This window comes from Akebia trifoliata, chromosome 3, assembly GCF_017979445.1.
Source record: "Akebia trifoliata isolate Shusen 1 chromosome 3, ASM1797944v1, whole genome shotgun sequence".
Classification (NCBI taxonomy): Eukaryota; Viridiplantae; Streptophyta; class Magnoliopsida; order Ranunculales; family Lardizabalaceae; genus Akebia; species Akebia trifoliata.
In genome coordinates, this window is record NC_141377.1 from 14701462 (window position 1) to 14720217 (window position 18756).

An 18756-nucleotide genomic window follows, 5' to 3' on the forward strand; every position below is an offset into this window, starting at 1 on the left:
TTTATCTAACTTGAGCGTTGGAGATTCTTGGTAGGTACAACACCTGTGCCATCGAGCGAATGGAGGAGTAAGGAATCATCATTGAAACTGCAAACCGAGTTGATAGAGGTAAGCCTAGAATCACCTCTATACAAACGGCAGCATATAATTTTAGAAAAATTTAAAATTATCAATTTGGGGCGATTTACTAAAACATCACTAACAGTTGTACATTGTCGATAGTTTTGAATTGTCGTTAGTAGATATTGAATTGTCTTTAATAGATACATCGACTGTTTATAGCTGATGACTTTCATTTTTTTCGACAACAGAGAAACACCCCTGAAAGTGTTGGAATTAAAACTGTTGTAGAAAGCACACCATGCCCGATGGTTTGGAATCCACAGGGAAATCTGCCAGTGAATCATTTGTTGACGCAAACAGCGCTAGCAATTTATAAATGGTCGTTAATTCTAGCAATTTATAAATGGTCGTTAATTTTATTTTATTTTTATCCCAGCGGGATTTAAGCTTCAGGCAAATCCCTTTTATTTTGTAGTGAGTTGGATCGTTATTTACATGTTATAGTTATGTAACTTTAAAATTTGTAAAAATAGTGATCCATGTTAACTTGGACTGATTGAATCATGAAGTTAGAGGTCTTGTTAATGGTGTTTATATTTGGATGAACTTTCAATATCCTGATCCTTCATTCAATCATTTCTAAATCCATATTTTTTACTGTTACAAGTTTGTTCTTATTCGACTAACACCATCACATTTAATAAAATCATTGATATTTTACATATATAAATTAGGCAGCAGTGACCAATCTAAATATTATTACCAAACTTGTAAAATTGTTGAAGTAAAAAAGTAAAAATCACTAATCCTAAACTCGCTTGTCTATTTTTTTCTGGCAGTTTGATCGTTCATGCTTCATCCTTCCTGCATATCACAAAAATGCGACAACAATAATTAATAAAGAATGCTATATTTTGAAACTTGAAAACTCTACTTGACTTGCATGTCTATACGTTGAGCCAACTCAATGACTCGTGATTCTTGTAGGGCAAATAAATTTTTTTCCTTAAAGCACATTTATTTTCTGTTTAAGAGTGAGATTTGTATAACATACAACGCTTGGCCAAGTTTTAATCTGTAAGTTGACTTAGTAAGTCAACCCTTTTACAAGTTAACATATCGGCTTATTTCCAGTGAGCCGAGTTAACTCTATGGACTATCAAAGTGACTTAGATTCAGAATCATGGGTTTATGTTATGTGTAATATTAAATCTCAATAAATTTTTTTCTTTCTTCCCAAAATTGGGATATGAGAGACGAATTCATTTTTGAGTCAACTTGGAGAGTAGATTCAAATGGGACACGAAATTCATTTGTTTCCATTTGACTCGATAAATTTCCTAGTGAACTTGATGAGGTTTATGTTTTTGTTTACCTATCTTATGTTTTGTTCTTGATGGGTTGATATGATGAGGAATGAAAACGCCAGTTCCATTACTTGATCTCCACATGCTCACCTCCCGATAAGGACTCGGACCCATGTACCAATATTTCGAGCCACCAATGACCCCTATCGGATGTCGTGCGACCGGGTAATCTGTTGTGAAGGTGCTTGTTCTTGGCTTAGAGGTAATCATGGATGGTGTGGAATTGGTTTTGAGCCAGTCACCTCCACCACCACCACCACCACCACCATCATCATCATCATCATCATCTGCAGTTAAAAGCAAGATCTGTCTTCTAAGATCAGCATAGAAGACATCGTCATCATCATCGCCGTTGTAATGAGAATCCATTAGAGAAAGAGAGACTTATGGTTGATAAAATGGGTTGTAATATTATATAGGAGAGAGACAGTCATAAAACACATGAAACTGTGAAAGATACATTGTTTGGGGTCAATGTTCCGTGTCAAAGCAAACTGTCTTTAGTACAATGTTTCCATTAGGAAAGAATATTTCCATATTTGTACGTTAGTGTCTTATAAATGTAAACTGATTTGATACCCTTAATTTCCATCATTTTAACTTAGGGCAAGGTTTTATAACCGTTTGATCCCAAGTGTGAGGCCAATCAATGGCTTAAAATCCATATTCCTAAATTTAGTTTTCAATAAAGTAAGTGTAGATGCGATTTCTTTGAAATCTTTGGATAGTTATGAATTGATGAAATCAATGGATTTTACTTTTGAAACTCATTTTTGTTTTTTTTTTGTTTAATAATGAATGCTCATGATTCAATGGTTAGGATTGTCTAGATCTCGTATATAGACTAGTTGGGCCACATGCATAATTTATGGTACACGGTACACAGTACACGGTACACGGTATTATCCTAAATTTCTTTCAATTAACTTATATTAATATTAATTTATTGCACGTTTATTGGAAGATTATTGATTATCATATTGCATGTAGGGTAATTTATTAGATATATGCTCCTCCACGTTTTGGTCGACATTATGTGTTTTCAAGCGGATGACCCCTTCCTTTGACCTAGGTCTTCTTTGAGAGATTTAACATAAGTGCCCTCATCTTCAATTTTTAACTGATTTAACATAGGTCTTCTTTAGCATTCAAATTGCAAGAACGAGATATGTTTTTTGGGTAGAAAATTCTAAGATTTCTACTAAACATTGAAAATGCATGAGATTGTAAATGTTATAATTAATTTATTCTAAAGCTTAACAGCTTGAAGATTGAATTTTTTTTTTAACTTCGACCATAACCTTAAGATTCTACTCCTTCGAACTTCAAACTTTAAATCAAGATAATTTTTTTTTGATAGAAAAATCAAGAACTTTCTACATCACATTAAATAGTTTAACATAGAAAGATAAAAAATTTGACAATAGTAGATTTTCTTGAAGAAGTATTAAGCGGCTAAACTTGAGGTTAAAGTCAAAGGCATTTATGTCATTTTCTATTATTCTCATAACAAATCCTAAGTCAAGGGGCATGTCATCAATTTGAAAAAAAAAAAAAAAAAACAGGAAAACACGGTGGAGCATGTATAATTCACACTTAAATGTAAGATAAACGTGTTTTCGTCCATGTACAATTACAAGACATATTAAACCCCCCCCCCCCCCCCCCCTTCCAAAACAATAAAAATAAATAAATAAATAAATAAAATTTAAATACGGCTTTATTAAGACTAAATTAAGGTGGCATGTGCAAATACACATGCATCATAAGGACTTATTCGTAAATTTTAAAAGATTATATGGTAAAAAGGATATTTTTATAATTTTGAAAATCAGCTAGATCGTTGTGGGATTGTAATTTTTTAGGTTATTCACCAAAATACCCTGATTATATTAAGTTTAAATGAAGGTGGGGGCATTTGTGAGATACAAATTTTGGTGTCGAACCACTTTTACTCCACCTTCTCTCATTATAGTAGTAAAGATAAGTCAAAAAATGTGACGATCCATTCAGAACATTGTGTATCTCAATGAATTGTCAATATGATATGCGAGATTAAATAAATTAAATTTACAAGATCAAAAGAGTTGTTGCATTAAGATTGATTAAGTATCATCAAAATTTGACCCAAAAAAAAAACTGAGACAAGTGGGAATAAGTCATAAGGAAGGGTAATTTAAGAAGTAATAGTTTTGGGAAATGAGTACTGTCATTAGATAGATCTTGAAAAATTATTGAGATGATATATTCGCACGTTAAAGTCCGAGGAGAATTGAATCTGGTCAAAGGAACCAAACTCAAATTTTCACCAAAATATTCACGTGTGTCAAATCAAATTGACCAAAGTCTGGACAATAAGTTAAGTTGTATTTTACATATGGTGGACCCCATGATCAGGGCCTAGAAAGTTATTTCTAGGGACCTATTTAGAGAGACTTTAAGGTTTAATCATACTCTAAATCCCCTTTTAATAGTCCAAATTCATTTATAGTCTATGTTTATTATTATTTTTGAATAAACAAGAGACATAGATCATCTTCTCCAATCTTCTCTATTCTTTTCGTTTTTAGTTTTTAGTTTTTAGGTTTACTTTCTTTTCAAGTTTTGTAAATTGAAAGAGTTTTATAATAGTTTCAGGCCAAAATTAATAAAAGAAACATCATTATCTTCTCAATCCCTTCTCTCTTTATTTTCTGGTAATATTTTCTTTCATTATACTTATAATGATTTGTGACTAGACCTTTATTAGAGAGGTCGATGAAGCTAGAGCAAGATTATCTTACATAGCTTAATTTGTTTTAATCTATGCTTCATTGTTTATCTATGATATTAATTTGGTAAGTAGTAATCATCAGATCTAATATTTATTTTTCTAATTTTGATAGTTTAATCTTATATAAGTTCAAGTAAAACTATGTCTTGTTAGGAGTATTATATTTAATCTTTTGATTTCGTCGTATTAAATCTAGTCATAGAATTCAGACTTAATATTTCGGTTTAATAGATTTCATCTTCTGATCCAACAACATTAGATTTTTGTTGGGATCGAGATAACAAATAGACAAATAAATTGATGAAATGGATTGTTTTTGGTGGATTCGACTAATCTAATCTTTTACAATGTGATTGTAATTCTTGTTTATTTTTTATAATTTAAATTTAGTCAAGTTTTCTTAGTTACTAATAAATCTTCATTGTTTTAAGTTTGAAATCATGGATCAACATTGTCTCTGTGGATTGATCCTTGTTTGCCATGACTTATTATTTTGTTCTTTATTTTTAATGATAATCTACACCAAAAAAAAAAAAAAAATTGCATCTCTACCAGGGACAACGGTTCAATCCAATTTTTGACAAAATTTGATTAGAGTTTTCGACGAATTCGAGTTTTGTTTTACAAAATTTCTTTCTAATATTTTATTTTAATTTTGAATCAATCAGGAGGATTAACAATTAAAATTCTTCTCAAATTTCAAAACTTTTACCGCGACACCTAGGACCCTTCAGGATATAAGGCAAAACCTCGAGATTTGTACTTATTTCTTTTTTCAACAAACTTTCGCATTGATTAAGAATCAAATAAAATATATTTTTTTTCAATTTTTTGAGTTTGGATTTGTCTACTATTTTCAGGAGGAGGATTTGACATAGAACACACAACTAAAACTTTGTTTGGTCATCCGGATCTGATTGATTAATAACAATCAACCCTACTTTCTTTTTATTTTATTTTCATTTCTCTTCTTTTCTTTTTCTTAGATTAGAATCATAGTAGCTTTTCTTTGAATTGTAAAAAAAATTTACACTTTTGAATTTATCTGAAAAGGTTTGGAGTGTAATAATTTTAGGGATGGATGATAATAGGATGCAACTGTCTTAGTCCTTTGGGTTTATACACCAAAATTGGTGTCAGTGGCCCGAGTCTACTCAATTAATTTATTTTCCATCTAGAACAGGAGGTAAAACTTGAATCCCCATGAAACTATGGACAATGGGTTTTTGTATTGTTTTGGGGTGTTAAACCCCCACGAAACTCTTGGCAGTGGGTTTCTGTGTTGCTTTTAGGTGAATTAACTGCATACTTTGGATTTGAACATAGTAAAAAGGGCACCCTTACGAAGATGACACAATAAGATAAAAATTAGATTTCATCACTGATTTCTTGTCCTAATATTAAATTGAATTCACATTTAACCATAATTAATTAAAATTTGGATAGACTTGACTTTAGGTCCCATCGAGCTCAATAAGCAAAGTTAGTCTAAGGTGTACCAACTGCATTTCTTGAGTAAGGTCAGTACCTAAGCAAAATCATGCCCCACTATACGCTATTGACGAGGGGAATAAACTACTTATATTTGAGATGAGAAGGTGATTTAAAAGCGCCCTTGCTTAGCATTGTGCGCTTCCTTTCATTTGGGGATTAAGCTGGCTGACTTTGATTTCAAAGAATTGGGTTAGAGACTTAGATTATCCTTATGACATATTTAGAAGCTGTATAGTCTATAAAACCCATAAAGTACTATGTGAATTCCTTTCAGTTTTTGTGCGAGTCCATAGTGTTAATGTCATTCCATCAGAAACTAATATATATTTTATACTTTCCTTAACTTGTGGGCAAGTAAGGGAACAAACCCAAGAGAAAGGGGGTTGTTACCAAGCTAAACAAAATGAAGTTAATCTAAGTTACAATTTTAAAATCTATTTTTATATTTTTGTGAAATAAAAATGAAGAGTAAATATTATTGAAAAATAAAACAATAGAAAGGGAATTTATATTATGAAATAAGAAAATAAAGTCATTAGTAATTAGAGTAACCAACGATTAATAAATAAAACTACATCTAAGTTCTATTCTTCTTTACACTCAACCTCAAGGGCTTGGTGTGAGTTCCTTGGGTTGGAAGATATAGGATGAAGTTTGAAATAATCCAATAGTTAGGACTCCTTCACTCACTAATGTGTGAAGTCTTTACTACTAATTATTTAGGTTAAGTATGTTTTATCTTGATCTTATCTAAGCATAAAATATCTAAGTTAAGCATAAGAGGTGTAGAGATTCATCTAAAAGTTTGATCTATTGAAGTTAGATAAAACCTTGAAGAGAATCCTATAATCATAAAGAATATGGAAGGATAAGAAACATAAACACAGAATTAAAAGCTTGATCCTAGGCTTCCTCTTCTCACTAATGGATGAAGTCTAGCCTATGGTCATTGTAAGGATAAAAAGAGAAGTCATGAAACCAACACTTGTATTCATATAGTAATCAATGTACACTATCTCCTTCATTGTGAAATTGCAGAGAATTGTTGAAATAAAACCTATCTAAAAATGAAAATTACAAAGAAAATGCCAAGGACATTAGAGGGAGAAGAAGTAATGGACCAAGAGCCAATGAGCTTTTCCCAATTGGGAAAATGATCTATTTATAGACCTTAAGTGCTCTAGAAAGATTCAAAAATAGTTGTCATCGCTTTTGCGTATAATATCACGTGCAAAGCACACTAGAACAATTTTAGGGCACTCCATTTGATACTCACTGCGCCATATTGGATGTCCACTGCACCACATTGCTTTAGAAATATCTAGATCTCTAATTGTGTATGGTTGCTTGATTAGTTTTCTAGATTGTAATGCACACTTGATTGATTGATTTGGTGGTTCACCTTGATGATTTGACCTATACAGTGAACACACGTAGTTAGTCTTCCGATAAATGTATTGTGGTAAATTGAGGCTTAACAAAATTATTTACCTAATCTAATGAAATAGGGATGGAAATTAAGATTGTCTAGAAAAAGTATTGATAAATCAGTATTTTAAGACATTGATCACACCTCCAAATTTATCTTTTTCTAGTCCCTTAGAAAAAAATTTACCACTTTCGCAAGCATCTCGACTGTATGTAGCAAATGCAACAAGCCCTTAAACTACTAGATTACCCCTAGTAAATGAGTTTGACTCGTAAGGATTTATAAAGAATATACCGACAAAATTCAAAACAACTTTTGAAGTAATAATGATCAAAATAAACATTTATATTTAAAAGCACAAGTTCTTTTAAGATTTGTCAGTCATTTGGAAGTAATATTTGGTATAGAGTCTCAACTATTATTTCTCTATGGAAAAACTTGGACTTCAATTGACCTTTAAGATATAGTAATTATAACTTAAAAACTTTAAAGATTAGATTTCCTAGAGTGAGTTTCAACTTCTAACTAATCTATAATAATTGGATTAACTTAGGATTTAATTCTAAACTTAACATCCTGTCTGGGGTAATGAGAAGTATGGATGTTCACTTTAATACCTCTAAAGGACTTTATCTATGATATTTTAGCATACTCACATTTTTGCAGTTGATGGCTTTCACCTTACTGAAACACTAAACTTTTCTATTTTGATTTTTTTGAATCTTCCTTTCTTTTTCACTTTGAGGGATTTTTACTCTTTTCTTTTTCTTTTCTTTTCGTTTCTACTCATTTTTGTATTCTTTTTCAAGAAAAATAAGCAACTATTTTCAAAGTACCCAATCTAATTCAATGGTTGTTCACACCATATTCAACCAATTCTGTTTATCCTCTAATTAGCCAACTAAATAAACAAGAAAGTTAAAGTTCAACAAACCCAATTTTTCCTTATACTATTAGTAGAAAAAGGTAAATAGCTCACTAGATTCAAACTAGACTCTTGGTAACCTTATTAGAAGTAACTATAATTGAAAGGTAACTTAGTTCTAATTTTTGCATAAGAGAAACACGAATGGAGACACCAGATCAAAGCTTCTAACTAAAGACTAACTTAGTCTTTTTAACTAAGTGCTTAAAGATACAAGTTAAGATCTTAAATAAAATACAACAAAGTTGCCATCAAATTATTTTTAAAATTTTAAAATATTTATGATCTTTTAATAGAAAATAAAAGAAAATAGGTGGAAATCCGACCCTACACCCCTAAACCTAAATATAATATTGTCCTCATTATTTTAGTATGCACATACAAATACAAATTGAAATTGATAAAAGGAAATGAAGCGGGTTAGATAACACCTAAAAATGTTCATACAATCTTGTGATACCAACACAATGTCCCCTGAAATGAGACAACACACCAACCAACACACCACTCACCACTGTTGTAGCATTGATTGTATCTATTGTATTAATTGTGATCATATTGTATGATGCCTGTAGACATGAGAATGTTCACCTTTTGAACCTCAATGCTACGTTGTTTGGAGTCGCCACCATTCTTTTTTGTAAATGGGTAATGGGCACCCGAATCGATTCTTTTGAAAATCATTTTTTTATGGCATTGTAACTGGGGTATGGTCTACCTAAAATCTAAGTAAGGGGATTCGGTTAGAGAATGGGGAAGGTGTTAAGCACCCCATTCTCTCCACCTAAGGTGGTTACCTTTAGATTTTGCCATTTTTGAAAAGGATTAAAATAACAAGTAGAATGCATGAGATGCATGAAGTGGGTGGGTGCATATAGTGTGTATGTACCTCATTGAAAGAGGTTTTGATGTTGGTGTTGACATAAGAGATACCTTATGGAAAAAAACATTCTATGGAGTCAACACACTTTTGCATGAGTTGAAATGTTGATTTATGATTTTAGAGAAGTTCCATGAAAGGAGTTCTCTTAGATCTATAACCTTAATGCATGCATGTTTAGCTAGAAACTTAGTGTTTTAACCCCATCAAGAGAGTTACACATTTCTTCATCATAGCCAACATGTGTGATGTGTGTGCATAGTGTACATTATGATGCATGATATGAGAATGGGTTTAAAAGGGCTTCAACCTCCATCCTTTCGACCAAACCGCCTCAAGCATTCCATGCCCAAGGTTGAGGTTCAATCTACTCGGGATGAAGGAGGGTTCTCCATTACATCCTAAAGGCTTCTAAAAATAAAAAAAAGAGAAGGATAGAAGAAGAAGATGCAACTTAAAAGATAATTAAATAACTATTTTCCCACCTTGTCCCTTTTGGAAGTCTTGAAATAACTTGAGCTTGTGTAATGGACTTGAGAGTTGAAGGATGTGGTTGAGGGTTGAGAGAGTTGAGGGATGAGAGATGAGTAGAGAATTTGGTAGAGTTTTAGGTTGAGAGATGGGGGCTTGAGAGCATGAGTTGATCATAGAAAATGAGGGTATTTATAGAGTTTTTGGAGAACTTTTGGGGATAAAGTGGTCCAACCCTAAAAATAAAGAAAATGGACATGAGATTTAGGTTGTTTCTTTTTGGATTTTCCATTTGTATGAGGGTAAAGATGACATTTGTGAAGAAACCCTAAAAGCATGCTTTGATCCTTGGTTTTTTGATAAATAGAGGTGAGAGAACAAAAGTACTTTTGGGAGGATGAATGGGGGAGTGACATGTGTAAAGGTGGAGTGGTAGGTAAAAAGTAGATCTTGGTTTATTTGTAAATAACTCATAAAGCAAGGATGGAAGTGTAGTTTTGAAATGGACCAATGGGAAAACAAAAGTACTTTTGGGAAGATGAATGGGAGCATGACATGTGTAAAGGTGAAGTGGTAGGTGAAAAGTAGATCTTGGTTCATTTGTAAATAACAAATAAAGCAAGGGTAGAAGTATAATTTTGAAATGGACCAATGGGAGAACTCCATGTATGTACTTGAAGATTCTCACCTTTTGAGGGCATAATGGGAAGTTCTCTCACCTTTATGGATTATTACCAAAGACCAAATAACATTTTTGGTTTGACTAAACTTTTTGAGAAGGGCATTCTTGAGTTTTCACAAAAGAAAAGTTGACCCTCCAATTAGATGATGCATTGGGCATTGGGGGCTTATGAGGTATCAACATGTGTCATCTTATGAAGGGGTGAGAGAATGGACTTGGAGTGGGTTTGGTGTTGGGCTTAGGTTTGGGTTAGGATATGGACTTGGGTTTGGGCTTAGAATGGACTTGGCTTTGGATTTAGGATATGGACTTGGGTTTTGGACTTGGGTTAGGTTGGAGGAGGAAATGGACCTTGGTTATGGTATGGGTGTGGGCTTAGGATATGGGTGATGGACATAGGTTTAAAGTGGATTAGGGACAAGGTTGAGTATGCAAACTATATGACATGATGTATGTATGCATGTATGCATGAATGATGAAGATAAGTGGCAATGCGGGTCCGTCAAAGAGCTTGAGTTCTAAATCGGAATCAACTCGAGAAAATTTGAATCTTTCTAACGGGTTCGTGCAAATTGGGGTGTCTACAATGCCAAAAACACCACAAAATATATTATGTTCATAGTTTAGGTAAATGGTTCCTAGGCTATGTCGGATAAACATACACCAGTATTTTCAACCTACATTGTGTAAATTAGCACAATTTAACTACGAAAAAGAAAATGATCTTTGAAAATACTGTCAAAATAAACTATTTTTTAAATAAATAGGTATAGTACAACATTCCGACAAAAATAACTACTAACAAGACAAATCCTAATGGCCAAAACACACAAAAACAACTACTAACAAAGCAATCCTAATACAATACTTAAAAAAATGTTAAATGAGACATCTAATCCCTATGAGCTCTGTCTCTAAAAGTGACTGTCTCAAACTCTTGCAATCTCTTACATTGTTCAGCCACATCGAGTCGTCGCTTTAGCGCCTTATGCTATTTATAAAGCTTACCCATTCCATTGAAATTTTTTGTAAATGCTTTCTGGTGGGGACGTGGTTTGACATCATCTAAGAAGGATGTGTCCTCAAAATCTAGGCAAGACAACCTAGCTTTACTCGTTTCGGTCTCATCAAACTCTAGTCTTGAGCACTCGTAACCATATGGGCTTCTTTGCTCTTCGAAGTGCTTACGTATCAGCTACCACAAATCTGGGGCACACTCTGTGAAAGACAATACAACCTTAAATTTTGAAAGCTAGATCATCTCACCTTCGGGTGCTAAAATTACTATCGACATTCTCATCCGCCTTTCAAGAATCTAACAGACCAAGTATGGGGAAACTAGTGAGCACCCCTTCTTAGGTTTGACACATGCATTGATCAGAGTCTCTAAGATGAGACGGGAAACACAAAAGATAGGATCCCTAGTCTGGATTACATGCATGATGTACATGTGTTTTGAAAAAATCAAAGTATTGTTCTACGTCCCTAAGATGTTTGATGCCACCCATCGTCAAAAAAAATATTGATTGGCTTGGAAGCTCTTTGATAGTAATTCTTCACTGTTCTTACTAATTTGATGTGTATCGAGACCCAATCAGGTGACGAAAAACTCAAATAGATGATGGGTATGGCAAGTTCTATCCTTGATTTCCATAATTCCTAAAATCTCATTGATATCCTTAAAATCAATGACAAACATGATGCTACATAACTCGATGGTGAGCAAAGGAATGATGAGAAACAACAGAAGCATAAAACTCTCTCACTAATTCCTTACAATAGACTTCGAAATTGATATAAAGCAAATTGATCCATATTTTTTCGGTGATGGTCTCATAAAATCATGTTCTATTGACGTCTTAGAAGTAATGGCCAAAAATAGACTACTCCAAAATTATTCGTTTGGAAAAATCTATTGGTACCACTACAATCAAGATGGTCAAATGATTTGTCTGTGCTTGCTGATCAGAAGATTGCGATGTACTAAGGGTTGACTGCAACACAATGATTGTAAGGGTGATGATGATGTAGTAACTCTATGTTGATCACAAATTGGTGCTAGCTACATTGATTACTTTTGATTTACACAGAAATGACTAAGGACGGAGATCTAAAAAATATATTCTTGATGGCTATGATTTTGGACAAATTTGGAAATGGAGGTAGAGAAGAAGAGTTAGAGATTAGGACTTCTTATTATTTTAGGATTTATGGGAAATTCCTAAATAACCCTTAAGACAAAATAAAATCCTAAATTGCTTAGATAACAATCCTAAAACGAAATAAATATTAATTAAGTAAATCCTAAATTGCTAAAAGGTCCTAAAAATAAAACAAAAGAAAAGAAATACTGAAGGAAATATTAGTTACCTAAGTTTGAATGGGAAGATAGCAATGAGTATCACTTAACATGATAAGGGATCAGCTCATAAATTTTTAGCACGTAGAGCTTGGATGCATCGGGTATGCCATCCCGATTTGTCAATTACTGTTTGAAGAGGGCCAGTAAAGGAGAAACCCATTGATAGGTAGGCCATTCTTTTTTGTTAAGTATTTTGCAACCTTAAACATATGAGACCAATTATGGTTTTTCTTTTAGGACCTGCCATTTTGATTCCAAACTGATAACTATACCCGATGAGGAAAATGACCAAGTTATAGGCCTAACTAAAGCGAAATACCACAGTACTCATCCAAAACTTCTAAAAATATAAAAAATGAAAACAAAAATAGTTGATTTTCCCTCAAAAGTGCTAATTTAACATCTTCAACCAGATGAAAACTCTGTTAACCCTGATAAATCGGGTCATCGAGGAGAATAACTTTCTCAGGTGGTACATATTTGAGATATGATTTGAGATGCTGGCCATTCACTTTAAAAGTGTATCCATCCTTAGGATTGAGGACTTCAACAACATTATGGTGATAAACTGTTTAGGTAGTATAAGGGCTAGTATAAAGAGACTTGAGTTTCCTTAGAAAAATGTGGAGTCTGTTGTTATAAAATACTACTCTTTGACTAGACTTGAAATTTTGTCGAAGAATGTACTTATTGTGATAAAATTTTGTATGATCTTTGTAGTATTTAACACAATCGTAAGAGTTATTTCTGATTTCTTCTAATTCATTGAGTTGTAACATATGATTTTCATCGATTTTATCGAGATCAAAATAAAGGTGCTTGATCATCTAATATACTCGATTTTCAAGTTCTACAAAGAGATGACATGCCTTTCCAAAAACTAACTGGTAGGGAGACATCCCTATTGGTATTTTAAAAGGGATTCAGTAGGCTCACAGTGAGTCATTTAATATCAAAGACAAATCATTTCATGAAGGATTGATTGTTTATTCCAAAATGGTAATGATTTCCTTATTATAAATCTCTACTTGTCCATATGTTTTTGGATGGTAAGGTGTTGCAATTTTATGAGTTATGAGGTATTTCCTCATCAATGGTATAAAGATTTTATTGCATAAATGCAAGCCACCATCACTTATGATAGCTCATAGAGTATTGAATCTTGATAAGATGGTTTCCTTAACAAAGTTGATCACCACTTTGTGATCGTTTGTTTCACACGCTTCAATTTCGACCCATTTGGACACGTAATCAACAACAACGAGGATATACTAGTAATCCTAGGATATAGGGAAGGGTCCCATAAAATCTATGTCCTAAAAATAAAAAATCTCAATGTTTAAGATATGATTTTGAAGCATTTCATTTCTCTTAGAAAATTTTTTAATTTCTGACATCAATTACAAGATTTGTTAAACTAGTGGGCATTTCGAAAAATAGAAGATCAAAGAAATAGCACTACAAGATTTTCGCATTGGTTTTCCTACCATTGAAGTGCCTTCCACAAGCATAATTATAAAAAAACTCTAAGATATTAGCTTGCTCACTAGTTGGAACAGAACGTCTAATGATCTGGTCGGGACAATACTTGAATAATGATCAGTATCTTAAAACACTGAATTATCCGTACTTTTCCTAAGCATTTATTTTAATTTTTGTCCTTATTTCATTAATTTAGATGAATAAGTATGTTAAGCCTCAAATGATTACATTTCATGTTATACTATGTTAATTAGATTTAATTGCACAAAATAATTATAAATTTTAGAAAATCGGTCGTGTATGTTCACTTTACAGGTCAATCTAGATGGACTCCACATCACTTAAGCAAGAGTACACTGCAATCAGGAAGTCTGATCAAGCATCCAATCAAAAGATGAGATTTAGTACTTCCAAAACAATACGATGTAGTGAAATTTTAATGTGGCGTAATCCACCTCGGTTGGATTGTCCTAGAATTTTTCCATGCTGCTTCACACGTGAGATTATATGCAAGAGTAATGGCGGTTATATTTGAATCATTAGAGAACAACTTGAGTCTATAAATAGATATTTTCCCTATTTAGAAAAGAATCCTTGAGTTCCTGTCCCTTCTCTTTTTCTCCCCTAATACCCTTGGCATTTTCTTTGTAATTTTTATTTTCTAGTTAGGTTTTAATTCAGCAAGTTCTGTAATTTTACAAGGATATAGTATCTTGATTATCATGAATACAAGTGTTGTTTATCTTTTTTTCTCTTATATCATTGTCATAACTATAGGTAGCCTCCCTTTATTAGTAAATGGAGAAAGCCTATAAGTAAGTTTTAATTCTGTGTTATTCTTTATTCTTCCATGTTCTTTATAATTTTTATAGGATTCACTTTAAGGTTTTATCCAACTCTAATGGGTTAAAGCTTTAGTTGAATCTCTACACCTTATATGCTTAACTTAGATGTTCTATGCTTAGATAAGATCAAGATAGAACATGCTTAAATTAGATATTTAGAGGTAAGGACTTCACATATTAATGAATGAAGGAGTCCTAACTATAGTGTTTTCTCAAAAGTTTCATACAATATCTTCTAACTCAATGAGCTCACACCAAGCCCTTGTGGTTGAATACAAAGAAGGACAAACTCAAATACAATTATATGTGCTAATCCTAAGTTACTCTAATCACTAATGAATATTTTATCTTTTGTTTACTTAGTATAATTTTCTCTCTTATTATTTTAATTTTCAGCAACATTCTACTCTCTATTTTGTGTCACAAAAATACAAAAACAGGTTTGAAATATAACTTAGATTAACTTCATTTCTTGCTAACTTGGTAACATCTCCCCTTTTTCTTGGGCTCGATCCCTCACCTGCCCACAACCTAAAAAGGAGAGTATAAATATTAATGTCTGATGAGTTGATGTTAAGTCCATATTTTTTCAATCCTAAGACATATGTTGAGTGATGAATCGATTTACCATTGAAGACATATGAAGACTCTAGTAAAGTTGCTCAACCGCATATGCCTCGACGAAAAGCTCCAATGTGTGTACACAAAATCTAAGAGGTAATGAGATCACCTACGATCATTCCCCACCACTTATATGATTGATAGGTTGATCTATAGTGATTAGAAAAACACTTTCCTTAACCCGTTCTCTCATCGGACTTTTCGAGAATCAAAAATGGTCACGGAAGGGACATTAGAGATTTGACCACCTTAAAATTATTTTCTATTCTTGATGTTTTTTTGGTGGCATTATATAAGTAATATCTAGTATACCTTCGAACCATTTTGACACCGTCCTTTTCGAAAGTTCAATTTGACTTAAAAAAGAAAAATGTATTTTGGTCATTTCATCCATTTATTCTTTGATCCACTCCTTGGTGGCAGTTTGGGGATGTTCTACATAGTAAGATCTATCAGGTATCTGAACATCATATGAAATAGAGTTACCGTTTGAATTTATAAAGAACTCTCTTGCTTACTTCTCTAAAGGTTCCTTCCCTAGAGAAGGCCCATACTAAACTCCCATTCCCCCATGTTTTCTCTAACTTGAATAGGCTTTACATTTGGTTGAAAAATATTCAACCCAAACCCTTTTAATGTGGAATCTCTTCATCCAATATCCTTGCTTGTGCACACATTGGTGAATCCAAAGAAGCTTAGAGCATCTATTTGAAGTAAGGAGTACATCAAGATGAAGATAACTCACTTAAGGACGTGAAGAACTCAAAGCAATATTTTGGTAGATCGATCCATTGAGTCTTGTCTTTGTTAGTATTTCTTTTGTTAAATTTCTCCTTCTTTAACAAAAAAGGTTCTTGGTTTCATCCCAAAATCAAGCTTTTGAGAAGAGTTGAGGATTCTACTCAATGATTAGCTACGATATTCTCTGTCCCATTTTGTCTTGAATCTCGAGATAAAACTCTTGCAATAAAAAAATTCAACGGATTAACCTTGTTTTAGCATCTTTCTTGGATAGAAGATACTTTAATGTGCCATGGTCTGTGTAAGCCATAACTTTCAATCCTATTAGGTAGGGATGAAATTTATCAACGACATAGTCCACTACTAGCATTTCCTTCTTTGTTGAAGATTAGTTAAGCTGAGCATTATTGAGGATTTTACTAAAGTATTGGATAACGTAAGAATGTTAATCAATTCGTTGACCCAAAATAGTGTCTATCGCATAATCCAAAGCATTATACATAACCTCAAATGGAATGTTACAATTTGATGGTTGACTGATGGGTGTCGAGGTTAACTTGGACTGAAGTTCATTGAGGGCGGATAGACATGATTCTGAGAAGTTGAAAGGAACATCATTGCCTAATATCTTTAATGAATCTAAGGTAATAATTTGCATGGCATAAGAATGACTTAATTTCTTTGACCGTTCTAGAAGGTGGTAACTTATCAATTAAACCTACTTTTTCTTTATCTACTTCAATTACTCTACCAGAAATAATGTGTCCTAGCACAATTTTGGATGTTACATAAAATGACATTTTTCCCAATTGAGTACTAGGTTGACTTCTTTACAATGCACGAAGACCAAAGTTAAGTAATGAAGACATTTCTCAAAACTTGATCTGAAAATTGAAAAAATCATCCATGAATACTTTGAGATATCATTTTAGTATGTTTGAAAATATACTTATCATACATCGCTAGAAAGTAGTAGATGCTTTGCACAACCCAAAAGACATGTGACAATACACGAAAGTTCCAAAATGATAGGTAAAAGTAGTTTTTTTTTATCGGTGGGAATAATGAATGTTTGATGGTACCTGGAGTAACCATCCAAAAAGTAATAGTAAAAATGTCCTGTTAGATGCTCTAACATTTGGTTAATGAAAGGTAGCGGAAAGTGATTGAAATTGCCTCGACCTTTTTTCATCGATTAGCGAAGAGGTGTCCGATTGGTAAATGAGAGATTTTCTAAGAATTGGGAGTCGTTACCTAGTTTAGGTCTAGGAACCATAGATAACTCTAAATTGGATCGGGTTGGTCTACAAGCAAGAAAAATGTGTGAGGGGTCAGATTATGGGTTTTGGAAGGTGTAGGCACTGAACCCACCCGATCGAGATGATCGGCTTCTATTACGATCCAAATTATCCTACGATCAATGGGTAAAAACTAAAGTCAAGCTAGGGTCCCATCATCATCAATTTCTATCAAATGTGTTAAACAAATTTTACGGCTAACATTCTTCCAAATATTACTTGATGTTTTGAATTCCACACAAAAATGAAATTTTTTGAAAAAGCATTAATTTCATATTCTAAAATTCACTTGGCAACATTTCTCAATTAAAATCCTGCATATACATAAATATTTTCCAAATTAACTAAAATAGGAATTCATGAAAATTTTTCAAATTGAAAAGTGAAATTTCTAAATTGGCAATTGATGGGATTTCTAAATTAGGAATATGAAATTTTCCAAATTAGAAATCTACAAATACATGATGAATCCTCAAATTAGAAATTTATAAGAATAAATTTTTCAAAATGGAAATTTACAAATATGAGAAGTTCTCAAAGTAGAAATTTTTAAATATGAATTTTCTAAAATAGACATGTGAAATCTTTGAATTAGAAAGTTATAAATTTTCATGAACACAAAATTTCTAAAAAATACAAAACTCCTAAATTGAAAAATTACAAACGTGAAACTTCTACATTGGGAATTTATGAATATGAATTTTCCAAAATAAAAAATTATGAAATTCCAAATTAAAAAAATCCAAGAATGAACTTTCCAAAATATCAATGATAAACGTGAAATCTTCCAAATTAAAAAATTATGGATATATGATAACTCAATAAGTCAACAAAATTCGGTATCGCTCAAATCCATCAAGCTGGGGACATGTAGATATAAAATTTTATGATTAAAACATTGGGGATATGTGACAAATCATAGAATCCTCCATTCACGCATATATTCAACATTTTCGAACCAAAAATTGAAAACACATGGCAAATCAATGAATCATAAATTAAAATTTAGATGCAAATTTTTTTACTTCAAAGATGAAGGAACATGTGGCAAATCGACGAACTAAAAATTGATGCATATATTTAACATTTTTGAATCAAAAAAATTAGAAACACGTGATGAAATAGAAAAAAATAAATAAAAGAATGAATAAAAAACATGAAATAAAAAGAAAAGAAAAGAAAACATAAAAAAATATATTACTTATACGATAAAAAGGTAGCTACTGTTATTCCTTCAAAATTGATAAGCTAACGAGAGGTTGAAGATAAGTCAATGAGAGATGATCCAAGAGAGAGAACATGCGATGGAAGCAAATAAAGGAG

At 32.5% G+C, this 18756-nt stretch overlaps 1 protein-coding gene across 1 annotated transcript; it reads right to left on the reverse strand.

The window, feature by feature from the left end:
- Window positions 1–667: 667 nt before the first annotated feature.
- On the reverse strand, window positions 668–1799 carry LOC147406044 (uncharacterized). The gene is made up of 2 exons (XM_086432748.1): window positions 1439–1799; window positions 668–927 (listed from the first exon to the last, which is right to left on the reverse strand). Exons 1-2 carry the CDS (start codon window positions 1797–1799, stop codon window positions 872–874), a joined length of 417 nt encoding a protein of 138 aa, XP_086288874.1. The 3' UTR covers window positions 668–871.
- Window positions 1800–18756: the final 16957 nt, after the last annotated feature.

Excerpts from the sequence above, each read along its gene's own strand:
- LOC147406044 (XM_086432748.1), bottom strand. The coding sequence starts at position 1,799 with ATGGATTCTCATTACAACGGCGATGATGATGACGATGTCTTCTATGCT. Across the intron at positions 928-1,438 it reads AAGAACAAAACATAAGATAG|GAAGGATGAAGCATGAACGA; the intron begins GTAAACAAAAAC and ends TGTGATATGCAG.